Source organism: Nycticebus coucang, chromosome 10, assembly GCF_027406575.1.
Source record: "Nycticebus coucang isolate mNycCou1 chromosome 10, mNycCou1.pri, whole genome shotgun sequence".
NCBI classification, from domain to species: Eukaryota; Metazoa; Chordata; class Mammalia; order Primates; family Lorisidae; genus Nycticebus; species Nycticebus coucang.
In genome coordinates this window covers 3143103-3165552 of record NC_069789.1, presented here as the reverse complement: position 1 = coordinate 3165552, position 22450 = coordinate 3143103, and the positions used below count along the sequence as shown (strand labels likewise).

General features: G+C 43.2%; 1 protein-coding gene across 7 annotated transcripts in view; it reads left to right on the top strand.

Moving 5' to 3' along the window:
- ADGRL3 (adhesion G protein-coupled receptor L3) overlaps window positions 1-22450 on the top strand; it is a 784489-nt gene that overhangs the window by 604359 nt on the left and 157680 nt on the right. For 5 of the 7 annotated variants that reach the window (XM_053607086.1, XM_053607088.1, XM_053607090.1 and 2 more), the window contains 2 exons: window positions 14501-14803; window positions 16935-17038. In XM_053607086.1, coding sequence (XP_053463061.1) covers window positions 14501-14803; window positions 16935-17038 — 407 coding nt within the window. The remainder of the gene's footprint in view (window positions 1-14500; window positions 14804-16934; window positions 17039-22450) is intronic. The other 2 variants (XM_053607089.1, XM_053607085.1) reach the window with 1 other exon arrangement.

Here is a 22450-nt window from a genome sequence, read left to right as displayed (position 1 = left end):
ATATTTTGCAATTGTCTCCTTTGCACTTATTATTATATAACTTACAAATACCCTGTTTCCCTGAAAATAAGACACCCTCTGAAAATAAGAGCTGCTTACAGGAAAGATAAGATGTCCCCTGAACATAAACCTAGCACATCTTTGGGAGCACACCTTAAAATAAGACACTGTCTTATTTTCAGGGAAACAGGGTATTTTACCTATTTACCTTGTCTATTATCTGCCTCATGATGAAGACAAAAAATGTTGTTTGTCCCATTTGTGGCTGCATTTCTAGCTTCTAGAAAATGCCTGGCATATGGTGGGTATTCAGTAAATATTTGCTCAACGAATGAATAGTGCCACACACAAAAAAAAAAAAAATCACACATAGTACCTATGCCCAGGTCTCAAAGAGCCTGGTTTTTTTTGGACACTACAAATAGTTTGTAGTGGCTGGATCACTGTGTTTGGGGTGTGATTATTCTACGGAGGAAGTGGAGAGGCCTCTTGTTCACAGTGTAATATAGACATAGTTAAGTATAGCGAACGATGGAAGGGAGGTGGACAGTGAACTGAAATGTCACCGTTAATTTGTTGCTTTGTTAGAGGCAGAGAACGGAGCCTGCTGCCTTCACTCCCTCCCTCTCTTTATTTTAAGGAATCCCTTAGATTGTTTTTCCATCAGCCTCCCCTGTCCATATTAGTTTATATTATCAAGTAGAAGTAAAAGAGACACTTAGGCTATCATCTGTATAACTAAGTTTTAAGTATTTATTATTTTATTTTAGACCTTCCTTCCATGGTTTAAGCCAGATATTTATTCCTTCAGCCTCAGGTCACTTTCCAGTTTCAATGTCAACCTTGTTAAAAAAAAAAAAAAAAAAAAGTGGAAATTCATATAAGATAAAATACTTTGCCTTCCGGGGTGGGGGGGGGGAAGTTGTTTATTTTTTCTTATTTTCTTTGGTAATAGCAGCATTTAAGATTTTTACACCAAAATCTGTGTAACAAGCAAAGCCAGGTGAGAAAAATGGCAATTTTTTTTTTCCTTTACCCAATAGGTGTGAACATAGACTACCTCGAGTTTATTTTGCCCTCTTTGGGAAAAATCTATTTATCAAGCCAGTGAGGACATGACAAGCCCGGCTTTCAGTCCTTTGTTCAAAATGTACTGTAGTGTGGTGTGATTTGCATGTTGATGATGTGAATCCAACTGTATAGTAAACAGGCAGGAGACACAGGCTTGTCCCAGAGAGCAGGTTTGCTTGTTTTCCCCTGATTTCCTCCTTCCCTGTTTCACCTGAGATCACGTCTGTGAGGCCTGCTTAGGTGAAAGCTAGTAATTTATGATCCTTGAAGGGCATGCTATTGAAGCAAGAAGTTTTATTCTTAGATTTTTTACTCAGAAAGAAGCTGGACTCTAGAGGTATTTGAACATCGCTAGTTACACAGTACAGCGTGGTGAACAAGAGCCTTGCAAAATTCATTCTGTGCAGTGTAATCTCTGAAATCAAAACGCGTGAAGCTGGCACCATCTCTCTTTCCCTCACCAACTCCCCGTCCTTCCCCTAATCAAGTGTGCAGTTGGGATGGTTCATATTCTGTGCTGTCCATTAGTTTCTGATGTGTTGTTATATGTGGTCTCCATAAGTAAAACAGCAAAATGAAACCCGTTTTTAAATATTAAGGTGAGGATTTGTGGGAGTATGCCTTAGAAGCATTGAATCACAAGAAATGGAAAAACCATAATCTGTGTTTTTGAAAACCATCCAATTTCCTTTTATTTACAGCCTCTGAGCCATTTCACAAATTGAAAAACAACCATTCAGCCATTTCATGTTTAGATTATTATATATTTAAAAGATGCTCATGCCTTTATCAGCAGGCAGTAGCCTTCTCGTTGAACAAATACAGATTAGAGGCAAATGAAGAAATTCCTCTAAATAAGAGGTTCTCAGACATGGACAATGGTGAGTGTGCTCTCCAAAGGACTTCTGGCAGTTTCTAGGGATATTTGCTAGTTACAAGTGGGGGCTATTAAATGCTACTGGCGTTTAGTAGTTAGAGGGTGAGGATGTTGGCAAACATCTTCAGGGCACACAAGCCCCAAACCCATCCCCACACAACAAAGAGGTGTGTGGCCTAAATGTCAGCTTGTACCAGAGTTGAGATTTCCCGCTCTGAGCACAGATATGAAGCCAAATCATATCCTAAAATATTAAATCTAATTTATAAACTTTTACTATTGTAAGAAAAATCATCAGAGCTTGTATTATTTACTGGTAAATAGCAGTGCTATTGTAAGCTTCATGGTTAAAATAATGCACATTTATTATTTCAGAAATTCTGTGGCTCAGGAGTCCAGGCACAGGTGGGTTCTCTACAAGGTCACAGTTATAGGGCAGGTCTGGGCTACTTCTCATCCAAAGTCTTGACTGGAGAAGACTCTGTTTCCCAGGGCATCAGTCTCCTGGCTGTTGGTCCTGGCTCCTAGTGTCGTGGCTTTTATCCAGGCAGCTCCCAGTGTCTTCTTGCAAGCTGGCTGTTAGAATTGGAAATAATGTGATCACATGGGCATAATCACAAGTCCATCACCTTAGACATTTTCTCTAAGGTATTGATACTGTAATTTCATATTTAGTGGGTTCTTGGTCTCAGTGATTTGAAGAATGAATCCACGGACCACAGATCAGTGGTAAGACAGGATTTATGTTACAGAAAAGAATACAAAAACACCAAAGCTTCTGGCAGAGAGAAAAAAACCCAAGTCAGGGGGAGAAAGCTCTGTCTCTCTGGGCTTTTTGTGCAGGGGTATATAGTTGCAAGGGTTCCTTATAGTTATAGGAGGCCAGGACTTGGTAAAAAATAATTGTACACAGTCCCTTCCGCTGGGGCAAGGTGAATGAACGTATTGATGAATGGACACAGTCTATTCATGGACTTGAGGCCTAGGAAACTTACATGTAATTGACCAGGCCTAGGAAAGGAAAGGGGGTGGGGGGTTCCCTGTTCAGCCACAAGTGTAAGGGGAGGGAGATCTGAGGTGCTGGTGTCTCCCCAGCACTTGTCTGGCCCCTCCAGCCCACGGATTACCTTGCGGGCTGCCTGTGCACCAACACCACCACTGAGGTCCTCCCCTTAGCTCCACAGAGCCAGCTGGGGAGCCACCTGTCCTGTATCAGTATGGAGAGCAAATATAGGGGAGGAAGAGGGAGGGAATTACACAGAGGCATGAACACCAGCAGGAGGGGATCCCTGGAGCCACCAAAGAGTCTATCTGACAGAGAGAAGTTATCTTTTTTCTCCTGTTTTTATTTTTGCACGTCAAGAATGTTGCTAAATCCAATCATCAGCCTGAATGTCATTCAAGGAAAAAAAAGAATGTTGCTACTCATGAAAAGTTAATAGGCTAACGGTGAAAAACCTGCTGGTAAGATACACATTATTCTCTGCGTCCTGAGGGAAAGGGAGACCACGGGCCTCTGTCACATGGTAACTGTCACCTCCGCTTTTTGTGTGTGTGTGTGTGTGTGTGTGTGTGTGAACTATTAGTGGTGACGGTGGAGTGCACTTTCACAGCCAGCTCACAAGGCTGCCAAGCTTCATTTGTGTTGCTTCTCTGTAGACCTGTACCGTGTTGCTGTCTGACGTCTGCTCTCCATTCTGTTTCGTTTTCTTTTTCTATATTAAAGAATTTCCATACTGTCTGGAGGTGAGTGGATTGGGGAATGGAAGGGTCATCTTGGACTCTTCTTTATTGCTAGTGACGGGCGCAGATGCTTTTGCATTTAAAATATCTAATTATGTAAATAGAACAAATGGAATAACTTCCGAGTAAAAACGACTAGCTGTGAACCATACAGCACAAAGTGGATAGTGAATCTCTCTCGATGGTAAATTTGACTTCTTATGGTAAAATTTCTTACTCATTTTTTTCTGGAGACCTGTGTTTAAGTAACAATGAACATTCACTGGTTGATACTGAATTTTCCCTTCGTTTTTACTACTGGCCAGTTTAAGTTCGATATAGTATTGGAAATTAAGTTCTAAGGTGAGAGCGTGACAGTAAAAAGATTATAATATTAAAAGGATTCATGATTAAGCACTGTGGCACACACACTACGGAAAAAAGTCTTATCACACTAACCCGTCAACCCATTTGTATTCTTTCAAGGTTTACCAATAACTGGGGTTCTTTTCAGACACTTATTTCATCTGTTAAATGTGTACTGTGAGATGTATTCTATAATGTTTAATATATGTGTGATGACTGATAATATTGTATTCTGTCAGATTGCTAATTGTACTTTACCCTATCATAGGAAGATATCAGAATTTCTGTTTTATATAAATTGTACTCATGATGCATAATTTGAGGGAGATGTGGACATTGTAAAGTCAGGTAGGTTTATTTTTCTGACGAACATCTTCCCTGTAATTCTGCTGTATTTCCATATCTCATGAATTTTTGCATATCTCATGAATATTCAGAAGTACATTACCTATTTAATAAGCACTTTATAAATGCCGCAAACTGTGCTCAAGGCAGAATATTACATTACCTACCATTCATAAGTCTGTTTTGCCCAGTTTTTTAGTGGGAACAATATGTATCCCAGTTTAGAGATTTCCCAGAATTTCACATCTAGAAAATATAAGAATTGTTACTCAAGCACACCTGTTGATCTCCCTTGAACGGCTCTGCCTGGGCTGTGGTGTAAAACGAAATACTAAATTCTTTTCTCTGGATTAATGTCCTAAAAATAACCATATCTTGAATACATGTCTGAGTAATCCAAAATGACAGCTTCCTTCTTCTTTGCCATTTTCTGCTTACAATCACTCCAAATCATGGATTCCCAGAGGATTAGAGATGCGCTAAGTACCGGAGTTAATTGAGAAGAGAGAGGAAAAAAAAAAAATAGAGAGAAGAGAGTGCTGGGGAAAGAAACAGTCACATCATTCCAGATGAGAAGGGGCCTTTTAAGGACGCGGGAAACAAAGGCAAGATGATCAGAAGGGAGAGAGGAAAAGCCTGGAGGCTCCGGAGCGGGTCCGAGAGGTCGACCATGTGCGGACTGGAGGGCTTTTTACAGCGTGTTTAGGGATTTCACATTGGATCATAAGGATCAGGTGGAGCTTTTATTTATTTATTTATTTTTATATTATTATTATTTTATTTTTTGTAGAGACAGAGTCTCACTTTGTCACCCTCGGTAGAGTGCTATGGCATCACAGCTCACAGCAACCTCCAACTCCTGAGTTTAGGTGATTCTCTTGCCTCAGCCTCCCAAGTAGCTGGGACTACAGGCGCCCGCCACAATGCCTGGCTATTTTTTGGTTGCAGTTTGGCTGGGGTCGGGTTTGAACCCACCACCCTCAGCATATGGGGCTAGTGCCCTACTCCCTAAGCCAGAGGTGCCGCCCCCAGGCGAAGCTTTTAAAGAGAGGCAACATCAGATCTGCATTTTTCAAAGTTCAGTCTGGCTGCAGCATAAAGGAGAGTTGAGAGGAAGTCGTGGGATGAGGCGAGGAGATGATTTAATTCCTCAGAGGGGCAGCAACCCGGGGGGACCTAAACAGCTTAGTAAAAAAAAGTCAACTTCAAAAGGTTTCTGCTGCTGGATTTCATTTATAGAACATCATCAAAATGATGCAACTACGGAGCTACAGAACAGATGAGCGGCTATCGGGAGACAGCAATGAGAGTGAGTCCTGGTTATAAATGCCAAGAGGTAACACAAGGCAGTCCTGGTGTAGTGACGGAACAGTTCTGCAACGTGACTGTGGTGCTGGTTACACAAATCTGTTCATGAGATGAAATTGCAGGAAACCACACGCACACAAATAGGTGTGTATGTGTATGTACGTATACAAGGTGGCTATGAAGTTCATACGCGATTTAAACTAACTGTATGGCCACCCTGTGTGTGTATATGTGTGTGTGTGTGTGTGTGTGTGTGTGTGCATGAATGTAGGTTTTTAAAAACGATGGTGTATTAGAGTGCAAGGCTGCCCCAACAAAATGCTAGAGGCTGCCTGCTTGAAACAGCAGGTACTTTCTTTCTCACGGGTCCAGAGGCCAAGAGTCCAAGCGTTAAGCCGTATGAAGGTTTGGTTTCTTCTGCGGCCTCTCCAGGCCCACCCCCCTGGCTTTGCAGGGACCCCTTCTCATTCGTCCTTACCTGGTCATCCTCAGACTGAGTTGTCTGTGTCCTAATCTCCTCTTCTGAAAAGGACGACAATTATATGGGATTTGGAACGACCATCATTTTGCCTTACGTTCTAAAGGCCCAGTCTCCTCTAGGGTCCCATCCTGAGGTATTTAGGTTCAGGCTTCAACATATGGTGAAAGTCCATCACCGAGCCTGTAACTGGTGAGGACAGAGTAAGATCTGTCGTCAAGCTGACAGTCCTGAATACCAGTGTTTGTTTTCCAGCCTTCATATTTTACTAATGCTACGTAAGATATTGTCATTGAGGGAAGCTGGGTTAAGGCACTATTTTTGCAACTTCCTTTTAGCCCATAAATAGTCCAAAATAAAAAGTTTTTTTTTTTTTTTTTTTTTTTTGTAGAGACAGAGTCTCACTTTACTGCCCTCGGTAGAGTGCCATGGCATCACATGGCTCACAGCAACCTCCAGCTCTTGGGCTTACATGATTCTCTTGCCTCAGCCTCCCTAGTAGCTGGGACTACAGGTGCCTGCCACAACGCCCGGCTATTTTTTTGTTGCAGTTTGGCCGGGGCTGGGTTTGAACCCACCACCCTCGGTATGGGGCCGGAGCCCTACTCACTGTACCACAGGCGCCGCCCAATAAAAAGTTTTTTGAAACGGCTATGCTGATGAATAGGTTGGAGTGGGAGCCATGGTGAAGAAGAAGTAAGCTTCTCTTTCTTTTCTAGATGCGTCCATGATCAAATCTGTGAGTCATGATGTTAACACTTTAGAGTAAATCAAGATTAAGTTACTTTGGCTCAGTGCCTGTAGCGCAGTGGTTAGGGCACCACTGGCAGGTTTGAACTCAGCCTGGGCCAGCTAAACAACAGTGACAGCTGCAACAAAAAAACAGCTGGGTGTTGTGGTGGGCCCCTGTAGTCCCCAAAACTTGGGAGACTAAGGCAAGACAATCACTTAAGCCCAAGAGTTTGAGGTTGCTGTGAGCTGTAACACCACAGCAGTCTATCAAGGGCAACATAGTGAGACTCTATCTCAAAAATGAAAAAAGATTAAGTTACTCTGTTGAAACAAAGCTGACAATATATTGGAAAATTCAAATTTGATAAAAATAATGTTACCTTTACTGAATAACATATGTTACAAAATAACATATCCTGTCTCAGTGTTACTGAGATAATCATAAGAGTCTTCATGAAGCTGGGCCTGGTGGCTCACACCTGTAATCCCAGCACTCTGGGAGGCTGAGGTGGGTGGATCATTTGAGCTCAAGAGTTTCAGCCAACCTGAGCCAGAGGGAGACCTCATCTGTAAAATTAGCCGGGTGTTGCGGCGGGCACCTGTAGTCCCAGCTACTTGGGAGGCGGAGACAGGAGACTAGCTTGAGCCCAGGAGTTGGAGGTTGCTGTGAGCCGTGATGCCACAGCACCCTACCCAGGGTGACAGCTTGAGGCTCTGTCTTAAAAAAAAAAAAAAGAAAAGAAAAGAAAGAAAGAAATGAAATGTTTAGCAGCCTCACCAGCTATTCTCTTGCCTCACCCTCCTGAGTAGCGGGGACTACAGGCACCTGCCACAACACCCGGATATCTTTGTTGCAATTTGGCCAGGGGCCAAGTTCGAACCCACCACCTGGTATATGGGGCTGGCGCCCTACGCACTGAGCCACAGGTGCCTCTGAAGATAGGAATCTTAATAATACCTTCTGGTAGGGATATTGTCCTAGTAAATGGGCCTGTCCCTGTGAAGTGTTCACAGGACCACCTGAGCCCTAGTAAGTACTCCGTAAGGTCCCAACAGGTCTGGGCTAAGGGAAAACCTATAAAGGTGGGCAGTTTGGGGGGCAAATGGATTTACAGATTCATTAAGATTTTATATATGTTTCCATGTCTATTAAATTTTCTCTAGATTTTCAACAACAGCATTGCCCTGGTAGAAACAGAAACATTTTGATAAACCCGGATTAGAATTCTGGTCCTGTCACTTGCCAGCTGTGTAAGCTTATCAGAGAATTATTTAATTGGATGTCTTTCATCTCCAAAATGAAGAAAAAAGTATCTCTACCTGAACGTTGTTGGCGTTACAAAATTAGAGCACATATATTAAGCATTCAGCACAATTCCTGGCATGGGAAGGGCTAAATATGTAGCAGATAATTTAAATAAGATGTCTTCAAAATCTTATATTTTACCTTCTTATCTTATATGATAAAGCCTTGACTATTTTGTGTTTATTAAGACAGATAACTTCCTCATATCTGACAATAGAAATGAACCTGACAATAGAAATGAATCAAATTGCAAAAATAAAACGCCTTCACAGGGCAGATAGTCTGTGGAATTCCACTGTTTCAAAAGACTGTGGAGCCAAGTATTATAAAAGGGTTCTGAAAATAATTCGACAGTTTTATGATTGGTAACGTTCATGTTTCTCTTTAAAAACTAGATGCAATCATATCTCCTGCCCCCAAGTGATATCTGCAGGGTCTTTTTTTTTTTTTTTATATTAAGTCATTTGTACTTAGATCGTAAAAACATTTATACCATTATGGGATTCAAAGTGTTGATTATTGGTACAAATTGGAATGCTTACATCCTAATAATCAGCATAGCTTTCACCTCATTTACCCAATTACAGCGTTAAGACATTTGTGTTCTACACCTGATAGATCCAACTTGTACTTACAATGTGCTCTGTAGGTGTGGTCCCCCTACTAATCCTCCATCTATCCACCCACCCCCATCCCCCCACATACACCAAGGGTGGTGGGTTCAAATCCGACCCTGTTCTGCTAAGCAACAATGACAACTGCAACAAAAAATGGCCAGGTGTTGTGGTGGGCGCCTGTAGTCCCAGCTACTTGTGAGGCTGAGGCAAGAGAATTGCTTAAGCCCCAGAGTTGGATTATGTATAATCCAGGCTCGGTGATTTGGAACATAGCATCTACGGGAAGCCTCAACAGACAAGTGTTGCTGTGAGCTGTGATGCTACGGCACTCTAACAAGGGTGACAGCTTGAGACTCTGTCTCAGAAAGAAAAAAAAATTTAAAAAGATAGAGTTTTCTTTAGTTATTTTTGTTAAAATATGGATCTGTATAATCACACTGAACATGAAAACAGTGACAAAATAATAAGTAAAACTACCTGAGGCAAGAGAATCGCTTAAGCCCAGGAGTTGGAGGTTGCTGTGAGCTGTGTGAGGCCACGGCACTCTACCGAGGGCCATAAAGTGAGACTCTGTCTCTACAAAAAAAAATAAATAAATAAGTAAAACTACACCATTTTAGTATAATGTTACGGGTAAGTGGTCTCTCAGGTTCAGTGTCTTTTAAGACAGTCCTCTTTCCCTGATGGCAGTCACATGAGGCACTTAATGACGCACTTAATGACGCACAGTCATCAGGCGAGATTCACTAACAGTGTACGCCGAAAAAGTGTCACAGCGCTTTTGCATTGCTGGGAGATAGATACACACTCTTTACAGTGTTCTCAACCTTCCTAATGCCACAAACCTTTAATATAGTCTGAAGGGGTCGCAACCCACAGGGTGAGCACCGCTGCTTTACAGCATGCAGTGTGGGCTGGAACTTTGCCCGTCAATGGCTTTTGAGTGAATCTAGAGGTTTTTTGCCCCTGGATCGAGCAGTAAGACCAGTTCTTTCTGGGGTGCTAAAGCCAGCATGAGCGTCACCAGTACTTACGCTGCCAAAAAGCTGGTCTGGAGCAGAGCCCTCGAGATCTGACACGTGAGTGGGGAAGCCCGGGGCAAGGGACAGCTTCTAAAACTGACTTTTATTCTGCTTCAAGTCAAACAGGGTAGGGTCACCGGCTTGTGCCCATTTCTCTGTGGCCCAGTGCGGGGGACACAAGTTCCATGGTAAACCTCCACATTAGTCTGTCTGTGTTACACTAAGTCCTTTCAGTGTATTTCATAACAAATTGGACTTAAAAAAAAGATCTCTTTTATCAGTGTGACTGCTTCGTAGGAAGTATACCCACTTAAATATGATTTTTCTGAGATGGGGTCACCTGGAGGGTACTGTGTTTTCCTCCTGACCATTTCCTCTTTAGTTGTCTAGTGGTAACAAAACGCACTCAAAAAACAAATTCTCCAGGCTGTTGACTATGGGAGCGCTTACCCACCCTGTTTGCCGTTTCTCTCTGTTTATCTTTCTCCTGCTTTTGTGGTACTTTCCCCTTCCTGTGATACGGTCCCCTCCACGCCTTCCTTGATCCGTTGCTGACGTTTCTCTGTCTAGACTCAGAGCTCATTTACTCCGGGTCAAGCTCAATGCTAAAATTGGAGACAGAATCTTAGCAAACACAGATTATGTATAATCCAGCCTCGGAGATTTGGGACATAGCATCTACAGGAAGCCTCAAGGGACAAACAGGAGTCAGCCAGGTACAAATGGGAGACGAACATTTCCCAGCATGTGCGGAGGACCCGAGGCAGAAAACACGGGTGTGGCTAGGGAATTACTGGAAGTTCTGTATTTTTTTTTTTTTTTTTTTTATTGCTGGGGATTCATTGAGGGTACAATAAGCCAGGTTACACTGATTGCAATTGTTAGGTAAAGTCCCTCTTGCAATCGTGTCTTGCAAGTTCTGTATGATTTAAAGCAGACATCCTCAAACTTTTTAAACAGGAGGCCAATTCACTGTCCCTCAGCCATTGGAGGACCGGACTATAGTTTAAAAAAAAAACAAACTATGAACAAATTCCTATGCACACTGCACATATCTTATTTTGAAATAAAAAGACAAAACAGGAACAAATACAATCACACCGCCTCATGTGGCCCGCGGGCTACAGTTTGAAGACCCCTGGTTTAAAGAGTAAAGAGAAGGAGGCGTCATAATGAGTTGGAGAAAGAAATTCCCAATGGGCTCCCAGACATGAAAAAATTCAGCTTTCATAAAGGGAGCAGGCAGAAGCCATTTGAGGATTGTATTCAGAAAACTAACACATTCTCCTTATACCCTAAGAGGAGAGGTACCTCTGGAAAACAGTGAAGAACAGCTTGTAGAAGGTAATTTTAGAAAAAAATTACAAACTTTCTTTCCAATATGTGGTCCTGATGCTATTGTCAAGTACGCATTTGATGTGATACTGTTGTCTTTGAAAATTGAAATCTGGATCATTCAAATCAAGTACAAGGATGCATGTAGCAAATGGATGCCAAAATTCCAAACTGTTGGAAATTGTAAGTCTGGACGCATAGCAAGCAAAGATAATGTGGCAGAGTCCCACTGTCCCTGGTGGTCATTTGTTCAGTTGAGGCAACAGGCTGGAGAAACTTCCAACCACGTGTGTGACTATGTCTTTTGTCACAGTGACAAGGATTGCTGAACAAATCCTCTGTCCTCCTAGAGTTACCTGCTAATTAAAATATCTGACTGAAGAAAGGAGCCTTCCTTTAGAAAGCATTCTTTAGCACTTACAGAATTCTGAATAAGAAAAAGACACAAGTGACAAACAGATCTTCTGTTTTAAAATCAATTTTTTTCTCTAGTCCAGAGACTTCTAAACAAGTTAATTTGAGCACAAGATTATTTAACTAATAACAGGTAACCATTCTGAATCTCGGTTTTTACATAACCAAAGACAAAGAATAACAAAGAAAGCTTTGTTTGAAACAGAAACTGTAGCTCATTACCAATGAAAAGATTATAGTACCTGTCAAAAAAATAAAAGCTGCTAAAAATGGTCCCTTCAGGAGTACAAGTGAGAGCTGGCATTATTTAAATTGAAGGAAGAAGAGAAAAATACTTAAAGTTAGTTAGCTTTTAGCGATTGCCTTGCAACTCCCTCGCTTAATCTTTTTTTTCTGCTGTTGTAACAGAATAGCTGAGACAGTGTGATTTATAAAGAAGAGAGATTTGTTTCTTACTGTGTGGGAGGCTGGGAAGTTGAAGGTTGAAGTGCCCACATCTGGAAAGGGCAGTGTGATCCCAAGGCAAGGGACAGAGAGCAGGAGAACAAATGAAAACGTGGGACATGGGGCGGCGCCTGTGGCTCAGTGGGTAGGGCGTTGGCCCCATATACCGAGGGTGGCGGGTTCCAACCCCACCCCGGCCAAACTGCAACAAAAAATAGCCGCACGTTGTGGCAGATGCCTGTAGTCCCAGCTACTCGGGAGGCTGAGGCAAGAGAATCGCGTAAGCCCAGGAGTTGGAGGTTGCTGTGAGCTGTGACACTATAGCACTCTACCGAGGGCCCTAAAGTAAGACTGTCTCTAAAAAGAAAAAAGAAAGTGTGGTACAGGGACCAAACTCATCCTCTTAGGAGGAACTCGCTCCTAGGTAACTAACACACTCCTCAAATCACAGCATCAGTCTATTGATGAGGGCAGAGCCCTGAGGACGTAAAGTTCCCGCCCTTCAACACCGCTGCACTGGGGATGAAGTGTCTCACATGGGAACTTCAGAGGAAACGTTTAAACTGTCCATTCCCCAAGTAATATCAAGTCAAAAAGGATTTTTGCATGAAAAGTTCTTTATATTCCAGCAGGGACACTCATTGACATATTTTTTTATAGGTAATACTTACGGTGTTAAATGTTTCATTTGCAATGTCATTTTACGTAAGGTTTTTGAAACATTTTATTGATTTTATATTCCAGTAATATACCCCACCTTTGATAGTTTTAAGCACTGAATTTCACTTAGCATTTTGAGATACATTGTTAATACTTTTTTATGTTGGAATTGTGTTAAATATTTGGTGTCAATAATTTTACTTTTACGAATTTCAAGCATTTATTTTGCCAAAATAAATATCGAAATAACCGTATCACCATTTTGCTCTGGTATTGCTTCCTCAGCAAAAGGATTGGAAGGCTGTTGTATTCATCCCCTGATGATGGTGAGCTGAATGGAAACAGTGGTGATCAGGGAGAGAAAGAAAAAACTAATCAGATGGATTTCAAATAGAGGAATATGATAGAATCAACAGGACTTGGAAATTCGGGAGACGTAGTGTGTGTGAAAGAAATAGGGGAAACAAAGATACTCTCCTTGGTGTGTGAACGTGGAGTAGACGCAGTTACGCACACAGGTATTTACGTAGAAAGGGATCGTGAGAGGAAGAGGGGAAGCTGCGAAGAAAGGGAGGGAAAACAGAAGACAGAGAAAGGAGACAGATACCAAAAGGTGTCCCTTAAGAAGTGCTGCAGTTTCAGTGATCGAATGCTGAAAAATTAATATTACTCGCCCTACTGTCTCTAGCTTGTTTCCTGGAAGCTTTACATGCACCGTACACCCCATGATGACCTTGGGAGGCCAGTGCAGCAACAGAAAGTGAAGGGCAGACAGCTGCAGGTGTGCGTGCGGCAGGGCTCCCTACAGCTCCCCAAAGCTGAGTTATCTTGGCTCAAGGGAAGGTCAAGGCCCCTGGAGTTTGTTAGCAGTTAATAAAACTAAGACTTACTTTTAATCTTAGGGTAGTGTCTGTGGAAGACTAGTCCGCTGTTCCTTCCCACGATGAGAAAATGAACCTGTCTTCCCAGAAAGATCATTCTCTGCTATGATTATTTTCATAGTATGTAAGAACATTTCTTTTAGACATGATAGGTTCAATTATCTGTTAATATTTGGTGGAGGAATCAAAGTATTTTTATTTGGAAATGGGAATACATTTTCTCATGTAAAGAAAATCTCATTAAAAAAAGAACTTAGTGATGTAAGTAATTGGAAACTACGTTATTAGACCTTACATTAGTAAATGTCAAGTTTGAGAATTTTCTTAAGCCAGGTCAGTTCTAAGAGCCTCAGGGTAGGGTATAGAGCTACTCCAGTTGTGTTACGGAGACTCTGCTCAGAATGGCTCTTTATTTTTCAGCTTGTGAGCACTTTAATTTCTTTTCCCTCTTCTTTTTTTTCCTTCTTGTCTCTCCCTGTCTTACTTGTGGCATAATTAGAAATTTGTGTGTGTGTAACGTGAAAAGAGTATTTTATATAGCTCTTTCTATACCAAGTGTGATAATTCTAAAGAGAGGGCTTAAAATTTTAATCCTCTAATTGTCAAAAAGGCTGAGAGCATTAAGAAGCTTATGGAAGCGTTGACACGTGCTTTAATTTTGTTTGCGGGGATTTGAGTTGAGAAGAACCATTAAAAGGAACCCATGTTTGGCAGTGGTCAAATGGCTGTTTTGGTACTCGAGTGGCGCTCTGATACCTGGGTGTTATTTTTGCCATGTTTAAAATCAAAATGAAGTCAAGGACATCTAGAGCTTTAAGGTTCCTGGGAACTATCAAATGGAAATGGTTTCTGAATAGTAGGCCATCTTGAGGTCCTACGGTGAATGAGAAATGGAGGTGTTTTCTTTTGAATTTTATTCCAGAAATCTCTACCACAGGACCTCTCGGCATGGGCAGCCCGGCCACCAGCACCACACTGCGGACCACGGCCTGGGGCCCGGGGAGGAGCACCACCCCGTCAGGGCCAGGAAGAAGGAACCGCAGCACCAGCACCCCGTCCCCCGCCATGGAGGTGGTCGTGGACATGACCACAACCCCCCCATCAGCATCTTCCCAAATCCCGGCCCTGGAGGGAAGCTGTGAGCCCGTGGAAGCCCGGGAAATCATGTGGTTTAAGACCCGCCAGGGACAGACCGCAAAGCAGCCGTGCCCTGCGGGGACCATCGGTAAGTCCTCCCTGAAGAGCCAAGCTAGACGTGTTTTGTTACTTTAGTTTGATTTTCTAGCGTTCTTTCCTTTCCTCTTCTTTTTTATTTTGGGAAGGTGCTGGGGGATACCGCATATTTTATTTCACATTCAATTGAATTTTGAACTTGTTCCGCATTTGAAAATTCAGCCTGAAGACCCAGGGGTAAGAATTTGGTGGGAATGGTGCAGGCTCCGTTGTTCTCACCCAGGGTCAGGTCTCTGTGTCAAGGGACTGTCAGGCTGGAGACGTCCCAGCTACTCCAAGTGTCAGCCCCTCGGGGCAGCAGCCCAGAGTGAATCATTGATTCCCGGGAGTTAGTTTCATGCTTGTCACCAAATGTCAGATATTGACTGCAGAAAATGAGGTCAAGGTCTTTTATGTTGGAAGATGATCAAAGAAACAACCTGAAATTTAACACGAAAAAAAGTATGATTTTTTTTTTTTATTTTTTTTTATTTTTACTAGTCATTGTGGTTGTTCTGTAGAGGCCAAAGGCTCCCAAGGTCAGGGAGCTGCAGCAGAAGTCAGCCCAAACACATTCACCCACTAGAGGGAGAATCTTGCGTGGTTTTCTCTAGAGATGGTTAAGAACCAAATATCTCTCTGCCCACTTTATTATACATATGATTCATAATATTGTCAAATAATGAGCAAAAGGCAAAATAAAAAAATGTCTTATTCCCTAAAATACATGAGTAAGTAAAAGAGATATACGATAGATGTCACCTCACAAGCATTGTTAGGGGCTTTGTCTTTGGATATTGTTGATTTGGTTCCTTAAGGAAGAAGGTTTCTCTCTGAGAAGTTCCTGCATGTCATCATTCCGTATCCCGTGGCTTATGAGAAATGGTCTTCATAAAGGTGACATTTCATTTCTTTCCCTAGCAAATATTCTGCTGAAATATTCAGTAATCATCCTCTGCTTGATAAAAAGAAAGGAGAACACATATTTTTCTAAAGTTTTCTGTGGTATTAGAATCAGAAAGTAAGCTCTGCACCCGTAGCTCAGTGGGTGGGGCGCTGGCCACATACACGGAGGCTGGCAGGTGTGAGCCTGGCCCCGGGCCAGCTAAACAACAATGACAACTGCAACAAAAAAACAGCAGGGTGCTGTAGCAGCTGCCTGTAGTCCCAGCTACTTGGGAGGCTGAGGCAAGAGAATCACCTAAGCCCAAGAGTTGGAGGTGGCTGTGAGCTGTGACTCCATAGCACTCTACTGAGGGCAACATAGTGAGACTCTGTCTCAAAGAAAAAAAATTTCAGAAAATAGTACCCTTACTCCAGACATTTGTTGTGAGATTGGTGAAATACTTTCCTGGAACGCCCTCTGCACTACAGAAATATGTCATCGTTACTCTGTGTAAACTGGGTAAGAGATTTCGGGAGACCTTCTGAAGCTGCCTCATTTTTACCCAGTCCCGTCCATACTCCTGTGTGCTCGGCCAGCCCCGCACAGGCTCTCCCTGGACCCACTGCAACAGTGTCTCCACCATCCCTGCATCTCGCCCCTGAATCTGTCCTCCACGTTGCTGCTGGAGTCACTTTCTGACACCCACATCTGTTTATCTCTCTCTGCTTATTTTTCTCTGATGATTTCCCAGCACCCCCAGATGCTGGGGGGTTTAAGGTCTGGTTTATCTCCCTTTCCAGGTTCATTAAATCAACTGCCTCATCCAGCAGGGCCTAACTCAAAAAAAGCTGAAGTTTCTCGAAAACAGCATAGTTTCCTCTGCCTGGAATGTGCTTTCCCGCCTCATGTTTCTGAGAAACCCACATGCCGATCCCTTTAAGACTCACCTGCCACTTCGCCTCTGTAAACTCAAGCAGTGAGCTCCATGGAGGCAGGTGTGCCTCGCTCTAACCGTGACCTCATTCTCCGTGCCCAGCGTCGCTACCAACAAGGGCCTTAAAAATATTGTTTGTTTTGTTTGTTGTACTAAATTTCTCGACTGCTGACTGCTTGTCAGGCCCTGCACCTTGGGTTCTCACAGACATTCTGTTCTGTCCATTTAATTGTCTCATGCTTACTTTTGCTCACAGTTAAACTTGACACAGATCTGAAGCCATTCTAAGAAACAGAAACAGACATGTGTCTCTCCTTCCCGTAGGCGTGTCGACTTACCTGTGCCTCGCGCCCGACGGAATCTGGGATCCGCAAGGACCAGACCTCAGCAACTGCTCTTCTCCTTGGGTCAATCATATAACACAGAAGGTAAACCTGGTGTCTGACAACAAAGTCTGCTGAAACTGGATTCTCTGTTCTTTATTATGCCCACTGCAAACAAAACAGTGAAGATTTTTTTTAATTAATGTGGAAAAATTCTCCCATTTAAATTTAAGGGCAGATATAAGGCCAGACTCTAATATGCCATGAGCTAATTCTAGAACTTAAGTTATTTTTAAAATGAAAATCCAAGACCTTCCTCTAAGCCAGAAAGTATTGCTGATAGTAATTTTGTTATTAATAAAATTTCTGTGGTATTGTGAGGTAAAGGTATGAAAGTCCAAGAGGCAAAGGTTGGACACCTGTAATCCTGCCTCTCTGGGAGGCCGAGGTGAGTGGATGGCTTGAGCTCAGGAGTTCGAGACCAGAGTGAGCAAAAGCGAGACCTTGTCTCTACTAAAAATAGAAAACCTCACCAGGTGTTGTGGTGGGCACCTGTAGTCCCAGCTACTCGGAAGGCTGAGGCAAGAGAATCACTTGAGCCCCAGAGGTTGAGGTTGCTGTGAGCTGTGACACCACAGCCAACTTGGAGGGCGAGAAAGTGAGACTCTGTCTCAAAAAAAAAAAAAAAGTCCAAGGGGGTATTGTAAATAAAGCAAACAAAATCGTCTAGAACAGATACATATGGGGTTTCCCGTGGAAAAAATAATTACAATAGTAAAAGTCTCCTTTTGGAATCGTAAGCCACTTGATAAATGTTCTGCAACCTCCTTGTTTATCAGTGCTGGAAGGGTACACATGTGCAACAGAATCTTGCAGACTTAAATTTGCAGGGCTGGTTTGGTTGCAATATGTTGAACATTTTTATTATTAATGCACTGTGGGGCTTTGAACTGATTTCATTACAAACAGAGACCAGATGTGCATTGATGCCTAAAGGGCTACGGATGAATCCTTATTATAGCAATTTATGTGGATTTATACACTCCTCAAACGGAGAGTCCAGCTCTGGCACATTAGCTATGCTGAGGAATTTCTGAGCGAGACTTTTCCTAAGAAATATTACAAATGATGGCCTTCCAAAAAGCCTGCCTGTGCCATTGGCTCTTTTCTCTATTTGTTTTTAACCAGACTTATCCTCAGTAATGTGCTGTATAATAATCTGGAAATATCTACTCAGCAGATTACCCTAAATCATGGGGGAACGGTGGTTCTATTCACTCTCGTCAGCCTCTTAAATATGCATCTCTATACTTGTTGCAATTCATAACAATACTTCTCCAATTTCAGCACTGTTCCTGCCACAGTTTTTATGCCCTTTGATTTTATTACAATGTAGCACAGACCCCAGGGCAAATAATTCTTGCTGAATGTGATCAGATTAAGAGATCAGTACCGTACCTTCTTACATTAGTGACTTTTTAAAAACAGTCCCTACATACTTAGCCCAGGGGTTCATATAAATTCAGTAATAATTCTTCTAGAAAGCTGAATATTTTTGTAACAATTCCTGAGTATAGTTGGACTATTTTATTGAAGAAATCAGTAGGTGACACAGACGCTTAATTCTTTTCTTTCCTCTTCAGCCCTGCTAATCTTAGAACAAAAGAGATAATTTGATTTACGGATGGGATGTTTTTGTTTTATCCTAAACACATCCTATTCTTCCAGAGAGGTTTTGTTTAATCCTACACAGTCTATAAGATTATATTCCACGGCGCTCCCTTGGAAAGTGTAGGTACAGACTGAGTTATGTCCTTTATTTCCAAGAAACACTATCGACAGTCCTTTCTGATTCTTGATGTTTGAGTATCTTAAAACTTACAATTTGTGGGGCAGTGCCTGTGGCTCAAAGGAGTAGGGCGCCAGCCCCATATACCAGAGGTGGCAGGTTCAAACCCAGCCCCGGCCAAAAAAAAAAAAAAAAAAAAACCTTACAATTTATAACAATGTCTTACATTGATTGATTACTCATAATTTTTTAAAGTCTTCAAAAGTATAAACAAGACGGTTTTGAGCAGTCAGCCTATAGAGCTGGCCCAGGTCAGCCGTGAGTCATGAAGATGCCGTGTTTGGCCACAGCACTAGTTAAACACATGGATAGACGGCAATTGCCTTCATGGCCCTACATTCGCTGACTTAGCCCATCTCTTTTTCCTCTGTCTGCTCTTTCACCTGCTGTATCTCTTCAGATATTTATGTGGCTCATTGACTATAAATGATAGTTAAACAGGTCTCTTAACCACGAACTTTGACACTTACATATTAGCACTATAAACCACCACCAGAGAAACCGTTTCCACGTTCCCCGAGTTTGCCCCTTTTGTCTCTCCCTCCACTCCAAAGCGTCTTCCACGCAATTCATCCTTTTCCTCATCTCCTCCCACAGTCCTACAATCCCAGCAGCACTCAGATGGCACATTTGAGAGGGGATTTTTTTACACCCGTGTTGGGACAGCAAAGGCAGACTGGAACCCAGATCCAGAAACTGCGAAGGAGCTGTGCCCAGCCCAGGCCTGCAGGTGCCAGGGCAGAGGAGTGACCCAACATTGGAAAGATGGTGTCCCAGAGAGGAAGGGTGACCCAGGGGCACAGCCTGGCCCCAGGTAACCCTTCAGAGAAGGATTAAGGGGAATAAAGACCCCCAACCTCATTTGCCCTCCTCCCTCCGTCTTCCTGCCCAGCCAGGCCACTGGCCAGATCCCAGCAGAAGCCAGAGGAGAGGGACTCTCCCAGTGACTGGCGTGTGAGTCCACCTCCTGGGACGGAAAGCTAGATGGAAGGCAGAGCGTGGCCCTGAACTAGCCAAGGGAGGGCAAGACGCCCCGCACAGCCCTCAGCGTCTTTCTGCTTTCTTCCCTCCCCGCCGCCCCTTTCCCTGCTCACCTCTCCTTCGCTCTCCTCCCCACCGTGGCCACACTGCTCTTTCTTTCTTCCCTAGTCTCCTCGCTTCCCCTTCTCCCACCTCCTACTTCCTCACCTCTCTGATTTGTTTTCTGCTATGTTGACAGATTAAGGTATTGCAGATAGACACTGCTAAATCGTTCCGTTGCCCTCCCCACCCCAGTAAAGGTCTGTGAATTTCAAACTTTGAAAGCAAAGGCACACTTTCTACCCCCAATGAAAACAGAGCTGGAAAAACCAACATACACTCACCAAGGAGAGGACCTGCCAACAACCGAAGCTTATACCCGACGGTTCTGGAGGCTGGGCATCCAAGGTCCAGGTGTGGGCAGATTCCGTGTCTGCGGAGGGCCCACTTTCTGGTTCAGAGGCAGCAACGTGTCACTGTCTTGGTCCTCCCAGAGTGGGCGGGGCAGCTCCCGGGGCGTCTTTTATCAGGGCATGAATGTCCTTCCTTAGGGCTCTGCACTGCTCAGGACCTACTCACCCCCAAAAGGCCTTGCCCCTCAATTCAGTCATACTGGGGATTAGGTTTTCAACATCTGAAAGTTGGGTGCACAGGCATTCAGGTCACAGCAACCTTCCCGTCTAACAGTGTCTCTGGGGCATATTGGGAACTTTAAAGGAAGAGCCCTCCCCTGTAAGAAATAAGATCAGGAGGTACAAAACCAGTAAAGAATCTTGGAGGTTTAGGTGGTGCCTGTGGCTCAAAGGAGTAGGGCGCCAGCCCCATATACCTGAGGTGGCAGGTTCAAACCCAGCCCTGGCAAAAAAAAAATCTTGGTGGCTTGCACACATAAATGGATTTGGGCCACTTATTTACAGTAAAGTAGTAAAAGATTAAATTCTTTTTTTTTTTAGGCAGAGTCTCAAGCTGTCTGCCTCAATTGAGTGCTGTTGCATCACAGCTCACAGCAACCTCCAACTCTTGGGCTTAAACGATTGTCTTGCCTCAGCCTCCCCAGTAGCTGGGACTACAGGCGCCTGCCACAATGCCTGGCTATTTTTTGGTTGCAGTTTTCACTGTTGTTTAGCTGGCCCGGGCCGGGCTCGGACCCACCACCCTTGGTGTATGTGACTGGCGCTGTAACCACTGTGCTACAGGCGCCGAGCCAAAGATTAAATTCTATATAACAAAAGAGAGCAGATTACTTTTCACTCACAACATGTAAAGTTTTAAAGTTAGGATCTCATGAACAGATTTGTTGCAAACCAACAACCCCAAATACTTTCACAATAATGAGATTTAATAAAAAGTGTAATTGGTACAAAAAGGGGAGAGTGTAAGTTACATAGAAAGAGACCTTGGGCACCCTAACAATGAGGCAGAGAGAGAGAGACGGGGGAGAGAGGGAAAGGGGAAAATAGGGCAGCAGGTGGGTGAGTCGAAGGCCTGGCGGATATATGTGGATGGACAGAAAAGTAATAGAAGGTGAGTGGGTGGACACAGATGGGAAGATAGCTCTGTCTTCAAATTAATGTTTTAAAAGCAGTTTCCAATTTTCATTGATAGCCAGCAAGTGAGCTCAGAGCCGTGCCTCCTGAAACATACAAAAATATCTATTTTTTCACCTTTCTTAATGAATGCCCTAAAATCAGTGCCTGCCTTCAGCTTGATCTCTCTTGCACTCAATTTTTCGGAGAGTTTATACTTTCTGTTTTGTGTCCTTTTAAAGAATTCATTGCACTTTGTAATCTCACCCATCTTTTTTCATTTGAAATTTGGTGGTATTACAGTTCTGAATAGCTTCCTTATTATTTACATGCAAAGTGGGGTCAGCTTCCTACTTCAGTGCCTGGTCCGACTATTATGTGGGAGAAAATTGCCTGAGTTGTCCCTGAGAACAGTCTCTGTCTATTTCTAACTGACTGAAGCCTTTTCTTTTGTTTGTACACAGCTACTGACAGATGTTGAGATAATGTGAGGTTATTCCTGTATTTTCTAAAGAAGAAGAGTGTGAAGGTCTAGAAATGATGTGGTTATTTTACGATATAAAATAAACTGGTTATTTGCCCTGAAAGGCAAGGTTGGATCCTGACTCCTGTACCTTAATTTCCCCATTTTAACTTCCTTAGATCCAGTGTGGAACGGAAGCAAAGTGCATCTTAATTTTATCAGAGACTAGTGGGGTCTAAGACTTTAGACTTTTTTTTTTTTTTTGAGACAGAGCCTCAAGCTGTCGCCCTGGGTAGAGTGCTGTGACATCACAGCTCACAGCAACCTCCAACTCCTGGGCTCAAGCGATTCCCTTGCCTCCACCTCCCAAGTAGCTGGGACTGCAGGCGCCCGCTACAACGCCCGGCTATTTTTTGGTTGCAGCCGTCATTGTTGTTTGGTGGGCTCAGGCTGCATTCGAATCCGCCAGCTCAGGTGTATTTGGCTGGCGCCTTAGCTGCTTGAGCCATAGGCGCCGAGCCGACTTTAGACATTTTTTAACTTACCTCCAATTGTTTGTTTGGTTTTTGTTTTTTATGTTTTTTGAGACAGACTCGCACCCTGTCACCCTGGGTAGACTGCCATGGTGTCATCATAGCTCACAGCAACCTCAAACTCTT